Consider the following 23587-nt stretch of genomic DNA (forward strand, 5'->3'; position numbering starts at 1 on the left):
AAAAAAATAAATAACAACAATCTTATTGTTGTTGATGGTTGATGTCTCTAATTGGGAGGGAGGTAATAAATGGAGCGGAAATAGAGAATGTGCGGTGGAGATCCATTCAAAAAGTGGAGGGGGGAACATGGTGATCGTGGGGTTTTGGGCGTGGTGTGTGTGGGGAAGCCAAAACGAAAATAAATTATCTAATTTTTTTTGGGAGGGAGGTAATAAATGAAGTTTTGAAGTTTTGAAATTTTGAAAATTCCGATAAACTGAAACAAAATTGAAAATTGCACTTCATCCGAAATGTGGGTAACGGGGCAAATCCACATGGCCCAATTTTTCCATATCTGTCGATCTCTACAGCACGGACGCACTAACCCATGGGCTGTGTCCAAGTCGGACACGCGACGGACGCAGACGCGGTCAACTAAACTAGACGCGGGTCAAGACGCAGTCCGGACGCGGGTCAACATGGTCAGGACGCGGATTTTGACCCAAACAAATAAAAAAATAAATCAAAATAATATTAAAAAACTAAAAATTTTCATTTTTTGTTTTATTAAGACTTATGACATGTTTTTAAAGGTTGATTAGGAAATATTAAACTTAATTTTGTGGCTATTTATCTTTAATAGTTTTGAATTTATAAATGTTGATACATTTAATTTAGTTTTTAATATTCAATTTATATAAAATAAAATTATTAATATTAATTAATTTCCGCGTCCTTTGTTGCGTTCGCGTCCTACATTTTTGAGATATAATCGAAGTCGTTTCGGGCTTTTATTCTCGGTGCAACATAGCTCCACATGTGGATGTCCAAACGGTACCCTCCCGGCCCTACCCGGTTTTTTTGGTTTTGAACATAGCTCCACACACACACCATATATTTAAAACCGAAATATAACGATCTATATCGATATTTCGAGATTCGAACTTTTTTTGAAATAGTTAAAATTTTAATATATATCATTATATATCCGATATATCACGATATATAACAAACAACATATGTCAAATTATCTATCAACAAAAAATATAATCGGTCAAACAATCAAGTCAACCGATATGTATCAAATATATCATATATATTGCTAATATATATCGATCCAAGTCAATCGATATACATTATTTCCATATCATGTACCCATATTTCGATATATTGATATATCGGACGATATTTTCGACCTTGGTTGAAGAGAAAAATAACTAAGTTAGGGGTTCAATAACATTTTTATTTGACAATTTTTGGTTTATGAGGGAAGTAAAATCAGCTTATGTGTTTGCTCAATAACCCCAAATAGATATGAATAATGATTGTCAATATGAATAGTGATTGCTCATAACTTATGTTAAAATGATATGGCGCAGTGATTGTTCATACTCATATTGAGGTATGAACACTCATTATTCATACCTAAAATAGGTATAAACAATGAGTCTTCATATAAACAATGATTGTTCATAGCTCAGGTTGAGGTATGACCCCCCCTCCCCAAATAGGTATTAACAATCATTATAGATAGGAAGAGTCATTGTTCATACTCATAGCTTATGTTAATGTATAGTATGAACAATGAGTGTTCACAGCTCATTTCGTCCTTAAACTAGAATTTAACCCGTGGCTGCGCCACTCGAGTCATAATTAAATGAATACATGTAAATTTAATTTTTACAACATAATTACCCTTTTTTTTTCTTTGACATTTAAATTGAACTTGTTAGTGTCATTGTGATACCCTTAATTGAATATGCCTTAGAAAATCTTCCTACCCGAGAATATGTATTGAGAACAATTTGTTCATCCAGAAGTGGAGTGTACATAGACTTGTTCCAATTCCTCATTCATAGCGTGGATGCCACTTTAAAAACATTGATCTTCTAATAAGTTTAATTGTGGTACTACTTCAATGTGTTTTGATATTGGTGTTCATGCATTGGCACTGAGAAACCACTTAATAGAGAATATGCAAGTTACATGATTCCTTATATATGAGCATGCTTCTAGGAGCAACTTTAGAAATACCATGAATCCATGATTATATTCCTTGATATGTACTTTGGACGTTGAACACCAGTGATGGAGAAAAGGTGAGTTGAAATCCTTGATCTAATTAGGCAAATTCAGTCAAAAGGAAAACATATATACCTTAATTATAAACGATTTTGTTTTTGAAATGAAAATCAAATATACCTTAATCAAGTTTCAAACTGAAATTGCATAAGCTAATGTATACCATGTTTAGTCATCTTTCATAAAAGAAAATAAAAATGAAAAAGAAAACTTGCTTTATTAGTGTGGCCTTTGTCAACATACGTATATAGCTTCATTGCCCAACCTATAGTGAACTTCTCTAACCATGGTCATCGATGGAAATCTCATCTTATAATCCCACAATTTATTCGACCATATCTTCAATGTATAATATGAATTAACTTGAGATAGTACGTGCAGTGAAAGCTCAGGCCCATTACCTTGATACCTTGAAGGCCTTGAATAGTTGAACTACAGTCTTACTTTTTATGTTGAAATGTTGAATAATTTGTTTATCCAAAGGAAAAAAAAACCATCTCAAAGGCACTATATGAATAACTTGGTTTTATTTTTGGGTAATATAGATAACTCAAATATAATGAAAAAAACAACAAAGGATAGAAAAGTGATGTAAACCTATTAATTGAATGTTATATGATACACAACATTCAATTTGAAAGGATACAAACATAAGATCAATGAATATGAACATGAACTTAGGGAATGAGACCGAGCGTCCACAACGAATTGAAGCATCTAATTGCTTGTTAGCAATACTTGTAGAATGATCTCAAATCGATATTAATCAAAATACCGTATGTCATTACATGCATTAGAATAAAGAAAAAGAATGAACTCATTAAATAGTCCTAAAAAAAATACCTACTTTAAGACGTGTAATGACAAATATCCCGGATTTGAAATTAATTTTTTCCGATTTTGCATTTTATGTCGTTTTGGTCATTGCTCATACCTTATGTGATATATGAATAGTGATTGTTCATACCCAAATATGTTAACATACTTCATACCATAGTACAAAATATCAGGATAAGGCAAATATCGATTCCTGATTTATGTATATGTATCGTGGATATATCCCCTTCTTAATAGATATTTGACATTGTTTCATATGCAAATATCGTGGATATATCCAAAATATCGACAAGTATCTATTATATTATGGAAATTTCTTGATATATCATGATATATAATTTATATTTATTTGAAATATAATGGTAAATATTAAATAAAATTGTTACATACACAAAATATCGCCAAATATCATTAAATATCGCAATATATCTCAAAATATCGAAAATATCGCTGATTTTTGTAGTTGTAAATATCTATAAGCATATCGCGATATTTACTTGTCCTTTGCTGAAATCTCAATATATATCGCCATATATCACGATATATCGCGATATTTTGTACTATGCTTCATACACTATGTTGATGTATATTCATACCCCAAATATGTACGAACAATGATTGTTCATACTCCAATATGTGTTCTAACTGATTATACTTTATGTTAAGATATGAACTCATGAACAATGATTATTCATACTCCAATATGTGTTCTTACTGAGTATACATTATGTTAAGATATGAACTTATACATTATGAATAGTGATTGCTTATAACTCATGTTAATGTATGAACAGTGATTGTTTATACTCATATTGAGGTATGAATGAGTATGAACAATGATTGTTCATACCCTAAATAGCTATGAACAATGAGTATTCATATAAACAATGATTGTTCATAGCTCAGGTTGAGGTATGAACCCCCCCAAATAGGTATGAACAATCATTATAGATATGAATAATCATTGTTCGTACTCATTGCTCATGTTGATGTATAGCTCATTGTTCGTACTCATAGCTCATTGTTTGTGAGTGATTATAAAAAAAATCATATTCTCTAGAGTTGTTTTGAAACGAACTTGTGCCCTGCGGCTAATTTATTGTATTTAGAATATATTGCCTTGGCTTGGCCTGATTTGACTAAAGTAATTTCATTGTGTATCTGATAAATAAAAAAAATCATTGTGTAATAAAGTCAACTGCTGTTTGGTAATACTCAAGATCTGCAGGTTTTGTTTGTTTGTTTAAAAAAAAAAAAAAAAAAAAAGAATAATACTACATCGACCCACTTATTTGACCTACTATTTGAACCTACTGATATGTCAAAAGTCCTAATCATTGATTTACATAGAGATATGTGTGTGTGTGTATTGCAATGCAAACCAACTTCATACAAATAGTGAGTTCAATAGTAGATCTAAAAAGTAGGTCCATGTAGCAGTACTCAAATTTAAGTCTACAAAAAAGCCCAAAAGATAAAAAAAAAAAAAAAGCCCGAAAGAGAAAAGCCCGCGAATCCAGATATTGAAAACGTTGACGAGTTAAACGGACTCAATGTAAACAGACGCTAGCTGAAAAGAAACTGCTGAGGTTATTTTGGAGGTTTTTCGGAACTCCCAACCCCCACGTTCAAGGTTCAAACCCCCCACGTCTCTAGTCGTTTCTTCATTTGTTTCGCGACTTAACATTTCCGAGGTATACATGTATCCATTTTTTAGCTTTTCATCCATTTCCCGTTGCTTAGAAGTTTTTAGCTTTTCATGTTGCAACGCTTTTTGTTCCTACAGTCCAGAAATGTTTGATTTGCTACAAAATCACTTTATGGATACATAATTTTATTTTTAATCGGTGATGTCCTCTTTACTGGTAAGCTATCCTATATACATTTCTGGACTGTAGGCCAAATTGCTTGTTCAAGAAGGGTTAATGGACTTGTGATTTCTTTTTATTTCCCATTTCGTTTGTTGTATTACCAAGTTCAAGTATGTTAACATTTTAATTTTTTTCTCATATTCTAAGCCATGCATCTCTCTCTTAACAGTCCATTCTCACTTCAGCAATAGCAACCATGGAGATGAGTGTCATAGTGACCTGCATACAGCTAAAGTAAAAACTTAACTCAGCTATTAACGGCTTCACTTTGGTGTATTTGGAATCTGTATAATATTATGTGAGGGATATATAATATAGTTCTGACTTGCAATTGCAGGACAAAAATTCGAGCAAGAACGTGATTGAGAATCATAGAGTTTCTATGGAGTCAGCAAGGGCCTCTTTCTCATCTTCCTCTTGTTCATCTTCATTCTCCTCAGTTGAGTGTAACAGATCTGTAGATGAATCTGTTGAGAGGGGGATCAATGGGAAGTATAAGGTGTCTGTTGATCCTCTGAATGGCCTCACTAAACTTCAAGAGGCGCCTCAGTATTTTCATGATACAAGAGAACCGCCAAGATCATCACCGTATGAAGTTCGAGACAGAACTTCCTTTTCAGTACCAAAGGACACCCCTCGGCTCTCTTATGATGGACGTGAAATACCTCGCTCTTCTTTTGATTCCCGAGACACCTTCAAATCCAACACAAAACTCAGAGAGCTGCCAAGGCTTTCTTTGGATAGCAGGCAAAGTTCCATGAGAGGTTCTGACTCAGACTCCAAATCAAACTCATTTTTGGGGGATTTCCAAAACGGTGGTGGCAATTCGAATAGAACCTCAAATACACATCAAGGGTTGGAAAGTCACAAGCACAATCACAGTGTTGTGGCGAAATTGATGGGCTTGGAAGCTATCCCCAAATCCTTAGCAGCCAATGAAGGCTCAACGAGGCCGACTAGGACCTCTATCTACCCAGGTGGTAATCATGATTCTTTGTCAAAGTCATCAAGAACAACAAGTGATTGCAAGCAAAATTCAATCTCCCCCAGAAATTACCTTAAGGAGTCTGTTTCACCACGATTAAGAAATCCCGATGCTGTCACGAAACCATTGCCAAATTCACGGTTCCCTGTCGAGGCAGATGGATAGTAGTCATACTGTCCAGAAACCTGTCTTCAGGAGTCGTGATAGCCCTCCTAGGGGAACTAGTGGCTCATCTTCTGTGTACGCTGAGATTGAGAAAAGGTTGAAGGAGCTTGAGTTCAAGCAATCAGACAAAGATCTTAGAGCTCTTAAGCAGATACTGGACGCAATGCATGCCAAAGGGCTGTTGGAAACCGAAAAGCAAGAAGATCAACGTTTTGTTTCTGACAGAAACTATGACAATCTAAAGCAGAATATCCTTGATCAGAATGAAAGATCGGCACGACAAAGTCCGGTAAGTAGATATCCTGTTTCTACCACCGCCAAGAGAAATAGTTCACCAAGGACATTCGAGTCTCCAATTGTGATAATGAAACCAGCCAGACTCGTTAAAAAGTCTGGCATCCCTGCTTCCTCTGTTATACCTATTGAAGGTATATCAGATCTTCGAAAACTTCAGAGAGGAAATATGATTGAAAACAAGAAGAGCTCGGTTAACAATCGAATGGCTAAGGACTTGCCTTATAAGCTAAATCCCAGAGAGCCTGCCAAGCTCCCTCTTAATTCCACTGATAGGAAAGCGAGTACCAGGAACCTAAGATCAACAAACAGTCCAGCAAGGTCTTCACAGTTGCCAAGAGAAAACATGGTAAGCTTAGGAAGAAGCTCAGGATCTGTAAGCCCAAGACTGCAACAGAAGAAACTCGATTTGGAGAAGCGATCTCGTCCTCCCACCCCTACCTCAGATTTAACCAAGCCTAGAAAGTTTGGCAGGAGTGAAGATTCGCAGGCAACTGCAAGGAAGGTCCTTGAGATTCCTGACGCGTCTCATGTAATAGCAGTTCCACCATTGAGGTTTAGAAATATTGGCCTATTTGATGTTCATGTATAGAAATTCGAAAGCAAAAATAGTGATTGTATTCTTGAATGTTGAGTTCAACAAGTAAATCAAGTATATTGATTCAGAAGAATATATCGTAATCTGATTTCTGTCCTTAAGAGTTGCTTTTTCTTCCATGAGGACGACACAATTTCAGAATTTTCAGTTCATTTCGGTTACATTAAACAGGCCAAAATCTGCTATTTAACAATGCTAAAAGTAGGTGCTAAAGTGCTGATTTGGCACAAAACTTGATGAGCCTCATACCATTGCAACTAACATAGATAAACACAGTTACTAGAAAAGCTTTATACTGTCAGAGGAATACAACTAGACCAGACTGCCCTATTTTATTCAAACAAGTGTGGATAATCAAAAAATTTACGACAAACTACAATTTAATTCCATGATCAGAGATACCTCGCAAGGCACTGTGGGTCCTCATTGGGACACTGATAGTTCTTGATGTGGTAGTCTTGGCTAGCCGGCGCCACTTACTGCTATTGAATTCACTGTGAATGGTACTAGGATGTTTTTATGAGTTTGAGGCACTGTGGCTTTGACATAGAGTTTGGGTATAAGGGTCCTGCAGTGCTTCTCTAATGATTATATTTTCAGGAGGTTGCCTCTGGTTCATAAGAGGTTGATTCGTCATCCGATAAGATACAGTGCTCATTTTCTTCTAAATGCCTAGTTCCAGAACATATTCACTCTTTTTTTTTACATGTTTTCTTACTAAGGAATCAAAAGAGGTTTGAGAAGTTCATCATCATGTCATAATAACAGTTCTATTTTTAAGCAAAAAGAACGGTGGTGTTGAACGCTTTCACTAACAGTACAACAAAAGATCCTTGGAACGTTCTGATTTCTAGCATACATATTAAAAAATAAGAACTATGATGGGTGATTTTTCAATGTGTCCAAGAAGACTGACAAGGTCCTGAATCATTTCAATATATCAATTCTAATTGATTGTTTAAACGTTAAGAGACTTATTAGAGTAGAACTGAGATTCTACGTTAAAAGCAACTCGAGAGGTAAACAGCCTGGACGGTTGAAATAACTGGATAAAAATGTATAACATGCTATCTACTTAACACTGGTCACTGGCTAAGTGCTGAATTAGTGACCAAAAAACTTGTACAAACAACATACATCTGTAACATGCGTGTAGAATCAAAACTTGAGAGAAAACAACAACACACAATAAGGTCAACAACGTACTTTCTCAATTACTCTAGTACAGAATGAAGAATTAGAAACAGGAAGTAAACATCCAACAGTGGGTCACAACTTGCAACTAAATCATCTCGGATATATTGTAAAATTCAAGAAGAAAGTATGTACAGAGTAGGACATTGTCCATTCAACATGACCACTATGTAAAACTGTAAATTGGTAATGCCTGCAGTTCAAGATGTGCATCTACCATAAGACATTCTTTCATTCAAAATTTTCCATCACCACCCCAACCCTAATCATCAATCTTCCATGCCACAACCTTCTGGGGGGATTCTGCTCAGTATCATGAAGAAAATGTCTGTTTAATGGCGGAAAGTCCTTACCACCTGATCAATTCGTCGCCGACAAAGTAGACAGCTGGTCAAGTGTGATGAGCACGTCATACAACAGCACATATGTCCACACCTAAAAAATGCATACAAATAATTAGTGTTTTGTAAGAATAAGTACACCAAATGGAACAAAAGACAGTCTGAAGGGAAATATTTGGCAAACTTAATTCCTTATCAACTAAAAATACAGGCAACTGTTAATTAATAAAGAGAACACCATCCACACAGCACCTTATTCTCCATTTGTTAAGTAGGATGCACTGTGTCTTTGACATATTTGAATTACAGAGGACTCAATATTGTTGGGTTTACAGCTGTTTCCCTTGCCGCCTTCTCGCTTTTGCCATTTTTAGTAATGGGACTTCTTTCAATTCCTCGAATAAGGCCTAAAAAATGGCTAGTTGTTGATTTTAGTAAGGTGGATTGGAGGGGATACTTTAATAGTATGTTTTGGAACTTAAATTACTGGGATAAAGCAAGTACATTGGCAGGGGAGGTACAAAATCCAACCCGGATATTTCCAAAAGCTCTTCTTGGGGCTGTGGTTTTGGTGGTTTTATCATATCTTAAGGTAGTGCACGCTCTTATGGTATTTACTCCTAATTCAACCCATATTCTAATTCAACCCACACTCTAATTTGAGAGCCCAAACTAGCATTCACGATGACCTACTGTAAGTTCTTGAAACTACCAATTAAACTACCAATTAAAGAGTAGCATCACTAACCTTGAAAAGTTGGAGGCAGGCAGCCCAAAGTAAGTTCTTCAAACTCCACTGAATCAATTTTATATTTTGGAATTTGCTCAGCTATAATGGGCTTTGCAATATTCTTTGCAGTCTTGCAGATGGCCTAAACAACAAACGTCAACAATTAACCCATCAAAAATAGAACTATCGGTGCTTATTCAAGCTTCTAACCGCAAACAAGTAAGTTTCTCCAAACCAACAATCACTCACATCACATAGACATATATGTCAATGAAAATACCTCGAGGATATGTCATCTTCAGCCACGTCATCTGACAATTCAGGTAGAGGCACTGAAGCCTCAGGCTCTCCTTCACCAGCTACATCTGTAAATAGTTTTTTTTTTTTTTCAAAATTGCCAATAGATAAGCATGAACTTAATAGTATGAAAGCTTCAAATTACTGGAAGAGATATAAATACCATCTACCTAATGGTTGATTCATGTGATGGTTAACTGAGACGCAAATTTGGTGATCACCATCAGCTTTTGGCTCCTGATTTACTCATTGGACAAACAAAACAAGGCAGTTGAGAATCTCAAAAGGTACAAAAAGGGCAATACAAATCCAAATGTATGAAAGAAGCAATATGACCCAACACAACTTACTTGCATCCAAAAGAAGAACCTCCTATTGTCTGTGTTGAACTTCAAAAGAAATACCCTCCCAGATGATTCACTGATCTGAATAAAAAGCACATTTGGAAATTGCAAAGATGAAAAGCCACAGATAAGAGTAAGTAAATGACTAATCAAGAAATTTTAAACGAGCAGAATACCTTTTCAAAAACCGCTTCATCGGGAAATATGATCTGATCCTGTGACATTTTGCGTCAAGGCAAACTAAATAGCTCTACTATAAACTAAAAGAATATATATATATAGTTCTGAGCATCTACTGAGTTATCCCAAATAAAGGAGCAAAAGTGAGTCATGGTGATAGCTAAAGTTCTGATCACCATCCTTACTTCAATCTGTGCTTCCCATATGCTCCTATAGTTTTTAGTGTGTGAATGCCATGTGTTTGGGGACTTGAAAAAAGGATACATCCTCAACTACATTTCGTGTCCGATCAAGCCATTGAAAATGCACCAACCCTTCCTCACCCTGTATTACAAACACAGTCAGTTTACAAATACAAACCACGGACTACATTTCAACTAACCCAAAAAAATAAAAAAAACGTACCCTTGCTAGTTATGGATTTATTCTCTGAGATTATGATGCATAGTGTAAGGGAAGGAAGATACAAGCTCCATCAGAAATGTCAAGAACCTATCATAACTCATCCGGCTTTTGCGATGATCTATGGAGATATTGATGCCCTCTTACAAAATGTTCGTGGATTGGAAGTCAATGTGAACAAGAGTAAAGTATTTTTGCAGGGTGGACCAAAGCAGTTGTGAGGCAATCCAAATGATTCTCTCTCTTTCTGCGCAAGTGAGCTCCCTGTTAAATATCCGGGCATGCCGCTTATCACAACAAGGTTAACTTCAGCTGATTGCCTGCCTTTGATTACAAAAAGTTACTAACAAATTCGTGAGTTGGAAAGGGAAGTTCTTATCTTATGCGAAAGAGTTCAACTAATAAAATCAGTTTTGAATAGCTTGAGTGTATCTACCACAGAGAATTATTGATGAGATTAATAAGCTATGCGGAACTTCTTATGGAATGGGCCGATTGTGCAGCGTCAAATGCCTTCATCAGTTGGGAGAGTATCCGCTATCCGTTATGAAGAAGGAGAGGAGGGGGAGTTAGGGATCTTTCAAGAATGAATCATGCAGCTAACATGAGACACTTATGGAACATCATAAATAAGAATGAAACTTCCCATATGGGTTCAATGGGTATATAAGAATCGATTGAATATAGCAAATGACTGTTCATGGAGCTGGCAAATGCATGAAGGAGAGGGATGAAGCAAAACATATTGCTTTCAAATTGGAGATGGAGAGAATACATCAAGATCCATGGCATCCCCGAATTCTGAAGGAGAGGTTCCCACAAATACTTTCGAGATATGACTTCGACCTGTATAAGCAAGGTAGCTGTGTTCATCGAGAATGGCAGGTGGCGATACCTAATCACATTAGGGTACAAGCAACCCATATCTTCGATAGAATGGGAGGATGAGGTAAGCATTATCAGCCAAGATTGTGTGGACTGTGTCAAATAGAGGTGGGTTTACATTAAAAAGACACGCACCATAGTATAAGGAATACAAAACAGGTCAGAATGGCACTCTCTTGTTTGGTTTACAAACAAAATTCCCAGGCATTCATTCATAACCTGCTTCAGACGAGCCTGAAGACTTTGCAAAGAATGAAGGAGAGGAAAGTCGTAAGTGACAGATGATACATGCATTTTTGTTGGCAGGAAGTCGAGACACACTTGTTCTTTAACTGCTCTTTTCGCACAAGAGGTGTGTTGACAGCTTGTGGGTTCAAGAAATAGATCGACAAATTGGCAGGAAGAAGTGAAATGGGTAAAATGGCTGTAAACAAGATCTTCCAGATTAGTGTTTAATGGGTTTTGCTATTGGATTTGGAGGGAGCGAAATCAGAGGATTTTTGAACAGAGAAACAAAGTGGGTGATAGCATCGTATTCAATGTGATCAGTGATGTAAAAACGAAGTTAAACTCTATGAATGTGAAGATGGTGGATGGGCCAGAGAGGGAGAGGTTTGCAGAGTTGTGGAACTTGGAAGTAGACAGAGTAAAGAAGAACAAGAGGTTCTGTAGATGGGAAAGGGCGCCTGAAGGAGTACAAAATTTGAATTCAGACGGTACGGTACAGGGGAATCAAGGAGCGTGGGCAGTTGTAATTAGAGATGACAGAGGGAGAGTTACGGCAGCAGCTAAAGGTAAATCGACATATAAAAACATCGCCTTGGTCGAGTTACAGGGCGTGGAGCAGGGAATGAAGCTAGCAATTGCGCGGAATGTTACAAAGCTGCGAGCACAAACAGATTCCCAAAATGCGCTATCATTCATACAAAAAGATGTCTTTCCATGGGAGGCCAACAAGATGATGAGGAGCATTAAAAGAATGGAGGCAGAATTTGAGGAATTCACTATTGTTCATATTTTCAGAGAAGCAAATAAGTTAGCTGATTCTTTAGCTAGTACTATACCTGATGAGGCATATGTAGACATCAGTATAAATTCCTTATCACATGATGTAATCAAGATCATAGATAATGATGTTATAGGAAGAGAGTATGAGAGATTGTAACATGTACATAAGCTTCTATTATCAATAAAGGGGTAGGGGACCCCGTTAACAACCCCGCTTGCTGATCAAAAAAAAAAAAAAACAAGACCTTTACGAGTATCAGGAACAACTCTAGTTCCGTCCATAATCATTTTACCGGCACGAAACTCCAACACAATTTCCTGCTAATCAATTAAATAATAATAATAATATAACACGGTGAATATTTCAATTACATGCTTTTGGTACAAATATATTTATTTATACAACTACTACTAGTATAAACTGAATGACCAGCTACCATAACTAAATTCCTAAGATTCGAAAACGGGTAAGAATTCTTGGAAACCAAACCCATTTCTTCACTCTGCCTATAACTTAACCGAAAACATCTTTCGTAAACGGAAAAAAGAATTAAAATTGTTACACCAAGTGATAAAGAAAGGAAAACAATTAATATAGGGTGTAGTTTGTAATAGTAGTAGAGACGAATTGAGATTGATTTAAGCACTAACTAAACTAACTAAAACAACCACTGGAGAAATGTACCATCATGATCCTGCTCTAATCTTTGTGCAGCAGCAGCAAGGACTCTGAAAGAACAAGACCTCATTACATGTTTTTCAGAAGGATAACAAAGAAGCATAGTAGAACCTGCTAATATATCATCTTGACAAAATCACCCTGCAGAGTCAAGACAAATTTTAATCTAGAAGTTTAATTTTCAGACTTTCCTCTCTGATTAACATTCTGTCATGCTTCTGTGTATCAGATTTATAGTGGCGAACTAATGTCTGACCTACAAACTCATGGTGTAAAAAAGGTAGTGCAAGTGGTGCAACAGAAATCCATCAGTGCCTTACAGAGACATGATAGTGAAACAGAAATCCATCAAATGCATCCAAGAAGTTATGTGGTCATGTGCTGGGCTACAATCTCATTAAAGAAGATGGGGATCTTTAATTTGCTCAGATGCAGAGAATTAGAAGTAGATTATTTATTATTTTTATTAAATTGGCAATATGCTACTTAGTAGTTTCTATTTTCTTTGGTTTCCATATTCAAATAGGAATAGGAATTAGGGTGAGTTCATATTCAGATTCCATTAAGAGAATCGTTCTTCTAATTGAAGATTTAATCCCTACATTTAGGTGCATTTTTCGTTAAAATTTCAGTGTTTATCATCATATTTTGCTTCCACCTTTGTGTTACATCATGTTCATAGTACCAACCTTCTAACATTGATATGGTTGTGTACATTTCTGCCTTTCGGATGATGACAATTATGCATATTCTCATAACAGTACCACGAAATTTAAGATTTAAAGAAAAAAAAATAGATTTACCTTCGCTGCAAATCATACCGGAGTCTTCTTTCCATGATGTATCGAATAGTATGTTTAGCAATCAGAAAAACACCTACTACGGTGAACCCCATAGAGGCGTACTTGTAGAACCTGTAGCTGTACCAATTGTAGCAAGTCAATAACATATAACTGGTAATGTACTAAAAATGAAACACTTCGGTACCACATTTTAGAAAACAACCTTGACCATATCCCAAGATTTGCAATGAGTTGATCAATACTTTTTGGGGACACATAAAATGGCCCTTTGTATGGTCGTTGAATCAGTATTGTCCCAATATCATCTTTGACAGCCTAAGCAACCAAAAAAGAAACACAAAAATATAAGAGGTAACACCAACAAAGAGTAGAAGACAAATAACAAGAGGTAACAGTTTAACAACATATATTTTTAGCATTTTAAAATGATGTATCGGTAAAATCTTTGGGTGATGATACCAGAGGTCTGGGTTTCGAATCCCACCAGCATCGAAGAGTTACTGATCTCATTTAAAACAGGCTTACCAAACAAAAAAAAAAAAAAAAAAAAAAGATAGGGTGTTTTTTTTCGCTACAGGACAAAACTATAATAAAGGACTGTCGGGATCATTTCTATCACCATCCCACGGCTACTGAGTAGTGATTAACCTCGAGATACGAGTTCTAATTAGAATTTTGAAACAGGACACTGTCGGGAACGGATCCCATTTGATTTTTATGGGCTTTTCGCACACAAGTCGCGAGTTCGAACCCAGAGAACACTACGAGTTTCGGTTTTTTTTTTATTCAAATCTTCTTAAAACACACAGTCGACTCCACTACTTACCCTCCACTCCCCTCCACTCCAAAAGTGAGTATCATGCAGCATCTAGGTATCAATTTTATATACTTAATTAAATAAAGTTTAGCTCAGCTCACAAAAGTTTTAGTCGACATTAGTTAAGAGTTTGCAGACCCGCAGGAATTTCTTTCACTCCAAAGACATCACTTTCTATAAATTTTTACTTCAGCAATTTGAAACAATGTTATTAAAATGTTCAAATATCAATGTGAGTTTGTTATCTCAGTTTTTACAATTGCTTATCACTTAAGGATTTTCGATGTCAGGCAAGCTATTGAAGGGTTGATGAAGAGGCAAGATATTGAAGAGTTGATGAAGACCAGCAGTGGTATGTGTACCGCAGTCACCTCTGAGATTGTTGATCATTTTTTTCCGCTAAACACGGGATTGTTGATCACACCATCTCGATAATCAAAGTTTTTCTTAGCTATATGCCTATAGGGGGGCTCGGACCACAAATCTGTTGGCAAGTTCAAGTCCGGTTTGAGCCACATTTAAATAACTCATATGACTTATTAACTCGGTTCATGCCTATGTAAGCCATTTGAATGTGGGAAATTGGGAATTATTCAAATACGAGAAAAAACAGAGAATGGAATCTTATTTGTTAGTTGATTTTGGTGGGGCGTTTCCCATTACTTTCATACTAACCCTAATCACCTCCTTCATTCGATGAGCGGTGTGTTTTGAAATATGTTAGTATATTTTCTACATTCAATCGACCCTTTTACAATATTCTTCAGTGATTAAAATGCATATTTTTAATATTTATTCTCTTTTTTTTTCAATGTTTAAACTCCTCAGAATCGTATGATTATTACATTACAACATAATCACACTATAACACAAAGTCAATGTATACTAAAGCTGAATAATAGACTTAATTGAATTAGAATTTTATATGTTAATTCCTAAATATATATGAAAATCAATATATTTCAGTGTTTTTCAATTAGGTGTTCTACTATTTACTATTTTGAGTCTTCGCCATGCTCTTTGATTAGAGCTCCATTTTGATTCTTTAACTTTGCGTGTTTCCAAATTTTTGTGAATCCTCAAGATAAGGGTTCGAATTTAATTGTTGGAATATGACATTAACGGGAAAGAATCCCACTTCGTTTTTACGGGCTTTTCTCACACCAAGTCGCGGGTTCGAGTTAGAGCCCAGCATCAATTTCGTTTTTTTTTGGCACTCCTTTTTTTTCACTCACTAGAAATATAAAATTTTGCCCTCAAACAAAAAAACACCTCCTGATATCCAAGCTTTGTTACAAAGTTTCAGGACTATTTGTTTGAGAATGTTCAAGGGGTTGTAGCTAATGAGGCTAATAAGGTTAAGGTTTATGGGAAGGACTTTATAAGGTTGGCAAAGGGAGAGGCGGCGGATGATTTTTTATTTGGGAGGGTGTAGAAGATGGGGGTGGGTCGGCGAGGCTACTCAAAATTTGATAGAGGAGTTTGAGGAGGCAGCACAAGGAGGAGGAATACAGAGTTTGGCATTGGGTGCTTGGAGAATAGTTTTTTGGTTGGTGGTTCTGGTGTTGAGGTTGTTAAGAATTTTAGTGATGGGATTCAAGGGAAAGGTGTTTATGTGAAGTTTGATAATGGGAGTTCTAGATTTGGTTCACATTTTGGCCATTCGGTTTCAACACCGAATTTTTTTTTCTTATGAGGGCCGAAATTAATACGCTGCATATGAATTCGACTATGGGTGAGGTTAGTTCTCATTCGACTGGGCTTCATCAGCTTGACATTGAAATGAGGAGGATAGTTTTGGAATGGAAGTTTGAGAAAGACAGGACTGATATTACAATGAGTGATATAACTAACAATAGTAAGGGGTCTCAGTTGGACCCTTCAGCATCGATATTCTTGGGTTTGGATGATAATAGGATTTGTAGGTGGGATAAGCGTGATCGAAAAGATATGATTTAGAATCTCGCAAGTGAGAGTATATCCGTTGGACATCAGTCTTCTAGAGGGACGAACTTTCAGTGTTTTTCCATTATTGGTGGTGGTTCAATTGTGGTTGGATCTTTTAGTGGTAAAATTAGATTGTATTTGCCATTACTGGTGGTGGTTCAGTGTGTCATGAGTGCCATCTGGCACGGGCATCAACTAGTTCTTAATATTTAATATCACCTCTCCAACAACAGTCAATGAAGTCCCAATCGGAAGAGCTCTTTCAATGCGCTTCACTCCAAGCATATGCAGATGGTAAATAGAATTAATAGGTAATACATTCACTGAGACATCTCTATATAGCGATGTTGCAGAATAAGACAAACCTTCAATCCTTGGAGATAATCCAGTGTCCCACCACATGTACACACCCAGTCCCATTATCCTGTCATAAAATATATTTAACAAAAATACAGAGAGGGAAGGGTCATGTTGACCTACCAAACATGCACAAAATAAATTAACTTAAAATTTACTCAAAAGAGGAGTAATTTTACATTAACTTAAGTGATTGCATTCAAAACAGTTAAGACTTTCTACAACAATCGAAACCAAAAAAATCTTTCAATCGCAGCCTATAGTAGTTCTCCTTCTGCAAACGAGTCTCTTCCGGTAATTCAAGACCGCCATTACTAAATCCCAATAGTTTGATGAAGAATTGAGAAGAGAGAAAAGTATTTGAAATTTGAGGAAACTGAAAATAATGGGAGACAGAGAGCGCGAGTTTAGAGCAAGTTAGAAACTTAGAACCGAGAGAAGTAAACAAATTTTATGGCCAGTTTTCTTCCGGTTTTATCCTTTAAACATTTTTTCATCTTAAATATCAAAGATTACGTATGTACGGTCCAGATATGCGCACATGGGAATGTATTGAAAGCCCTGCGCATTGTAGATTTGGTATATATTTTTTGTTGTCCAACCTATGTTAGTTGAAATGTTGAATCTATTAACAGCACTGCATATTCGTATGCACTAACGCTGAGGCATTCATCCCAGTCAATAAAACAGATGACCACCGATCAAATTCAACTTTGTGAGTCAACAATTTCGGTTTCGGTTTCTATGCAATATTAAATGGGCGGAGACAACACTTCTAGAAATCTCGTAGAACCATAAGAAGTGATATCAATCACGCAATTTTGATTCCATTATATTTGGAACCAAATCAGTTGGGAGGCAGAACAACAAAATTGATCTCATCCTGAGTCCTCATCTACTGATACCACCACTTGTCTGTAATCTGTATACTATAATGGTTCACTGAAGTTCAAATTGTGAGAAATAATTTAGAGACATCAAAAGGTGTAATGTACAATGTGATTTTATGGTTTTTTGCAAAAGGAAAACAAATACATGCATGAAAAGGAAATCAATGTAGTACTAGAAACTCCATTGCATTCAGCCATTAGTATTCAGCATCAAAATTCACAATAGCATATCTGAATAGTTCAGTTTGCTTTCTTGCATGCTCTAGGACACGAAACCTAAGCAAGAGGAGCTTAATAAACAGATTAAAGCACATAAGTTCCAGCTGTAACTTTACAACACTAGAAGAACAAAGAACAAATTCTTCTCATCAATGACATTCTATGCACAATAAAACTCTAACAAGTCAATGTGAGTTTGGCATCGATGTTTTTCAGAGGATACCTGAATTACAATGCACGAAAAATTGTAGTTCAGATGAAGATCTCCACCTCGCCAAGATTCCTCTGATGAGGTCGTTGATACTGTAGTTTTTGGAAGGATACCTGAATTTTACAATCTGATGAAGTCAGTAAAAATGCTAGGATCACAACTAGCATTCAGTATCTCTGCCTCTGGCCTCGAGCACTTTCTGGCACAATCAGAACGACGAACCAACGGAGACAAGAAATGAAATGAGTCTGCGACCTTACATCTGCATAGCACCCTATGGCCTGTTATTGCACGTTGCAAACCAACTCTTCTACTCTGCTATCCATTATGATATTGAAGGAATTTTTTTCCAGTTCTTCCTTCTTAGCAGATTCTGCCCTTTTCTTCTTTGCAGTTCGGATTTGATCTGCCAATGACAATTCTTTTCTCGACTTCTCCCTTTTAATTTACCGAAAGATGAGACTGCTAAGTATTACAAGTATTTGGTGCATCTACTCCTCCCAATCTTGAAACAAATTGATCAAGAGCTGCGTGCCGAGAAGTTTCAAATGACAACTATCTATACTGTCCATCTGCTAAAGATATTCAGTGTGGTAACTTGAATCATTTTCAGAAACACGGAGACGAAGGATGTAACGTAAAGAAGGTAATTGGTTATTTCCGGGTGTTTTTTTATCGGGCTTTGGTGATGGGGTCTGCCCAAAACTCTAGGTTGCGCCCAACACAATTACATACCCCAAATTGGGCTGGGTCTGCTCAACACAAAATGGGGTCCGTTAATAATAGGACAATTTAAGTTTTTGCCGTATCCCAATAACCGTCTTAATCCAATAAATAGCCGACTTTTAGGACTCATTAGATTATGTGCTGCACGCAAGTGAGCAGAACTACAAGTGGGGAACAAAAACTGGTTGGTGGGGTCTTAAAGGAAAAAAATCAAAGACCATTAATATTGAGTAGTTGAGAATGCTCACAGTGACCCACGTCAGCCCCTCTTTATTCTCTGAGACTGACACATCAGATTTTACAATAATTTGGCATAAAATAAGTAAATATACGCCCGTTTTTGCCAATTTCAATTATTTCCGTAACCCAAAATAGTTAAAAAACAAACTCCCTCTTTCCATACTCTCTTTTCAAAACACCCCAACTCTGCCAAAAAAAACTCTTTAGGTACCTCTCAATCTCTTCGTAAGTTTGGTCACTCTCTCACAATTAAAAAAAAAACGATTGGCAAAATGATCTAAGAAGGTCGTTGATCTGTATTCTCAATAAATCGATTTGGGTGTAAATAACGCGAATCTATTTTCTACGAAGATAATATCAAACTCTTGAACTTCACTGCTATCAAAACTCTGAAATCATCTATCTTCACAAATCATGGGTTTCTCTATTCTCAATGGTGACCAACCAAAAACCAAACTTTTAATTCTTTCTTCGATCTCATCACCAAAGTGTTTGATTTTCCTTCAGAACTTAAATTCCCATGTAAGTTGGATTACAGGTATAAAAGAGTTGATATTTGTTTAAAGTGGTTTTGTCTAGGATAATTATGTTAGAAGAACATTGGATACATTCGACAGGTTACCATCAAGGCGTCAACAACCTACATGGAATATGATAGTGTCAGCGTGGATTTGTTCAGGTTACTATTCTCTCTCTTTCTATTTGTTGAATGTGTTGTATAAATTTCTCCAGTCAATTTAAAATTTTAGATACCCATCTCATGATTTGGTAATGTTTTTCTTAATTGTATAAATTGATATTCTTTTAATTAATATAATCAAGCTATTTTTTCGGTATTTTATCAATTTTTTACCTGCTTTGAATACAAATTTTAATAATTTAGATCTTAAAATTCTATAACATGTTAGTGATATATATACTATGTTTTGTCTAAAATATTACTAGCCAAAAGGAGTTTAAAAGGTTTTATATGCTTTAATATAAAGCTGGGTTCGTTCGACATTCCAATAATTCCAATAGAGGACCAATTTATTCAGCAATAAATTAAAGACTATAAATTCAGATTCACAAAACTAATGTCTCTAAAATAGCCTGTAATTAGAATTATTCAGCATTACTATGCAAATTGCATGTGTTTAATTTGGTGCGTGTTGTTTTTAGAGTTTCAAATTTTGTGATGTACAGAAATGCATCCTTAGTAAGTCCTATTGAATCAGCTTAGATGTTGGAGGAGGAGAGAGGTGTTTCCTTCTACCAAAGGGAATTTAGTTTTGTTCCTTGGTGGAACAAATTGTTTGAATGTGGGAAGAAAAGCCTTTCTATTAAGCCAAAGATGGGAGATTACCTTTATGCAAATTGATGTAATCAAGTGATATGGGTTTTTATCCATAAGTGAATCAGATTAATATGTTGGGTTCCGCCTTTAGTATACGAATTCAGTTGAATGTTTGGCAATGCCCAATAACAAGATGTTAGAATGTCCAATGCCTAAGTCTACATGATGGACTAATAGGTAGCATTGAGATCGGGTGTCCAAGCCAATCATTTTCGACAGGTTACCATCAAGGCGTCAACAGCCTACACTTTACTCACAGGAAATCGGGAGACACACGGGAAATAAGGAGAGAAAAAAGGAATTATACATTGAGTCCCCCCACAAATAAGATTCCAAACCCCACGAGTCCCCGAAAACCTTCTTTCTCCTTATCTCTTTTTGCAATTGGCTTGATAGTAACCAGTTTTTACTCACGGGAGTTAAGCCAAAGATGGGAGATTACCTTTATGCAAATTGATGTAATCAAGTGACATGGGTTTTTATCCATAAGTGAATCAGATTAATATGTTGGGTTCCGCCTTTAGTATCTAAAGGTTGAATGTTTGGCAATGCCCAATAACAAGATGTTAGAATGTCCAAAGGCCAAAGTCTATTGATGGACTAATAGGTAGCATTGAGATCGGGTGTCCAAGCCAATAATTTTCGACAAACCATCAAGGCGTTAATGACCTTACTTTTACTCACGGAAATCGGGAGACACATGGGAAATAAGGAGAGAAAAAAGGAATTATACATTGAGTCCCCCCACAAATAAGATTCTAAACCCCACGAGTCCCCCAAAACCTTCTTTCTCCTTATCTCTTTTTGCAATTTGGCTTGATAGTAACCATTTTGTACTCACGGGAAATAAGGAGAGAAAAAATTACTCACGGGAAATAAGGAGAGAGAAAAGAAACTGCCGAGAAAAAAATATCCTAATTAATTTGATAGTATGTCGGTTTGCTTATCACGTATCAGTACTCTTTTCTTTTATAGTGTTCATAGGCATAATCTTTGTTTAAGGAAGAATATTTTGGTTGATTATATGTTTACTGAAACTTTGTTAATATGGCAGAACAAAGACGTAACAGAAGCTATTCGAAGGTTCGCGGTTTGCTTATGACTGCAAAATTGTTGAAGGCTTTCTCAGTCATTAGCTTAAGCAGTTCGTAATTGGTGGGAACAAAGTCATTCTAAGTGCATCCAACCCTGAGACCAAAGTTGACAATGCAGAATTTGAAGAGAATGAAGCCTATGCGGTTGATATAGTAACGAGCACAGGGGACGGCAAGGTAAGTGTCATTTGTTATTAGCTCACAATTTTATAGGACAACTCCTTTTGTTGTGTGTCCTTTTTATACTAAGATGCAAAATATTTCATCCTAAACTTTTAGATGAGAAACAAACTACTATATATAAGAGAGCGGTTGACAATAACTATCACTTAAAGATGAAAGCTTCAAGATTTATCTTCAGCGAAATAAGTCAAAAATTCCCCATCATGCCATTTACTGCAAGGTTAGCAAACTTCTTATTAATTATGTGGTTGAGTCATTCTTGATGTGTTTTGAGTTTTGTATTCTTTGCCTTGACCAAGGGTTTGCAATTTCCAATAAGGGCTTTGGAAGAGAAGAGAAGTGAGCTCGCTTGGAATTGGTGGAATGTGTCAACCATGACCTTTTGCAGTCATATCCTGTTCTTCATGAGAAGCATGAAAAGATAGATTGAGGTGATGGCATGAAATGTAATTGGTGTTGATGAGCATGGTTCTACACAACTATTATACATTTCAAACACACTTGAAGTTTTTTGGGTCTTCTTTTAGGTGACTTTGCTAAAGAGAGAAAAAAGAAGCTGCCGAAAAAAAAATACTCACGAGAAATCAGGAGAGAAACACTTTACGAGTAAGTACTTCCATGACCGATTATCTCCTCATTACCTTAACATAAACTCAAAAAATTTCATAGCTTCTCTTTCTTCAACCTCAATTTCAGTTCGAGGGGTGGTGTTCTCAAGTTTTGTTAGATTCTTTTACGGTGGGATTGTTAAGCCACTACAATCTATTGGACAGTTTCTTAATTCGTCGAAAAGATCGAGTGGTGGGTCTATAAATTCGACTACTGCTTCCACGTCGGATGATGAGATTGGATCATCATCAAGTGGTGTGATTCATCATTCACTCACACGGGTGTTGAAGAATTTTAACGAGATTCATAGTCTTCGAATTGAGCTGCCCAGTGAAGAATTGGGGATAGGGGATGTTGTTTTATTGAAATGGCGAGCGGATTTTGGTTCATCGTTTGATAACTGTTTCATTTTAGGCACATCGTCAGTTATTCGGTTATTCCTAAGGAGAATAATGTTACTGGGGCTGTTGGTAATAGTTCAGATGATAATGGGAGTGTTCCTGAATCGTTTTATACAAATGGGGGTTTGAAATTGCGACTGGTTTGGACTATTAGCTCTTTGATTGCTGCCTGGCTGCTAGGCATTATTTGCTACTGACCTATAATTGCTGAGCATCAGACGCTTAACAGTTTGGTTTTAACTGATGCAGATGGGCAAGGGATGGTTTGTATGAATAAAGATCAGCTGGAGGAACTGAGGGTGAAGCCGTTATCACCATCTACTACATTTGAGGAGCCTTATGGTGCTGCGGAGAAAAGACGGACCTATTGTCTTGAGATGAATTCATTCTGAGAGGCATTTTAACCAAGGTAAATTCTATTGTTTCCTAATTATGTTAAAAATATTATTGGACAGTTTATAGTTATGTGGTATGAACTGTAGTGTAATCTTAGATACCAGTACATATATCAGTAACAAAGATACAAATGTAGATATCTTATGAATTTGATTGTTGAAACAGTATAATATATAAGAATTATAGTATAAAGTATACTACTATATAGGAGCATATTTTGCAATGGAGTATCCAAAAAAGAATTGCAATCACATTTCACGTAATGGTAGATGAGGTCCCCATTTGGTGTTGCTATAATTTTGTAGTTTTTTTTTCCTTTGAATGGTGGCTCACTCCAAAAAAATAAAACATGTGATCTGTATAACAGGTTAAGTTATGGGCACTCATAACTTTTCTTTTAATATTAACTACCTAAAAAAATGGTTTAGTTATAGGTGTTGTGGTTTACTCAACTAACCCATATAACATCATATGTGGTAGTTAGGG

At 36.2% G+C, this 23587-nt stretch overlaps 2 protein-coding genes and 1 pseudogene across 2 annotated transcripts; 2 read left to right on the forward strand and 1 right to left on the reverse strand.

Annotated features, from left to right (window-relative positions):
* Positions 1-4848: 4848 nt before the first annotated feature.
* Positions 4849-6887, forward strand: LOC147485587 (uncharacterized; the record flags this gene model as incomplete). The annotated part of the gene is given in 3 exon segments (XM_086573555.1): positions 4849-5004; positions 5108-5914; positions 5916-6887. Coding segments are annotated over 3 exon segments (1854 nt in total), but the record flags the coding sequence as incomplete, so codon positions are not given.
* A 1201-nt stretch (positions 6888-8088) lies between these two features.
* LOC147485588 (26S proteasome regulatory subunit RPN13-like) lies at positions 8089-14036 on the reverse strand. The gene is made up of 11 exons (XM_086573556.1): positions 13878-14036; positions 13676-13792; positions 12879-12922; positions 12434-12514; positions 10163-10264; positions 9895-9933; positions 9725-9799; positions 9545-9611; positions 9358-9442; positions 9096-9219; positions 8089-8441 (listed from the first exon to the last, which is right to left on the reverse strand). The coding sequence occupies exons 3-10, from the start codon at positions 12882-12884 to the stop codon at positions 9177-9179; spliced, it is 498 nt and encodes a 165-aa protein (XP_086429682.1). The 5' UTR covers positions 12885-12922; positions 13676-13792; positions 13878-14036; the 3' UTR covers positions 8089-8441; positions 9096-9176.
* A 7429-nt stretch (positions 14037-21465) lies between these two features.
* LOC147485589 (F-box protein At5g46170 pseudogene) lies at positions 21466-23108 on the forward strand (annotated as a pseudogene).
* The last annotated feature ends 479 nt before the right edge of the window (positions 23109-23587 follow it).

Source organism: Coptis chinensis, chromosome 7 (genome assembly GCF_015680905.1).
Source record: "Coptis chinensis isolate HL-2020 chromosome 7, ASM1568090v1, whole genome shotgun sequence".
Lineage (NCBI taxonomy): Eukaryota > Viridiplantae > Streptophyta > Magnoliopsida > Ranunculales > Ranunculaceae > Coptis > Coptis chinensis.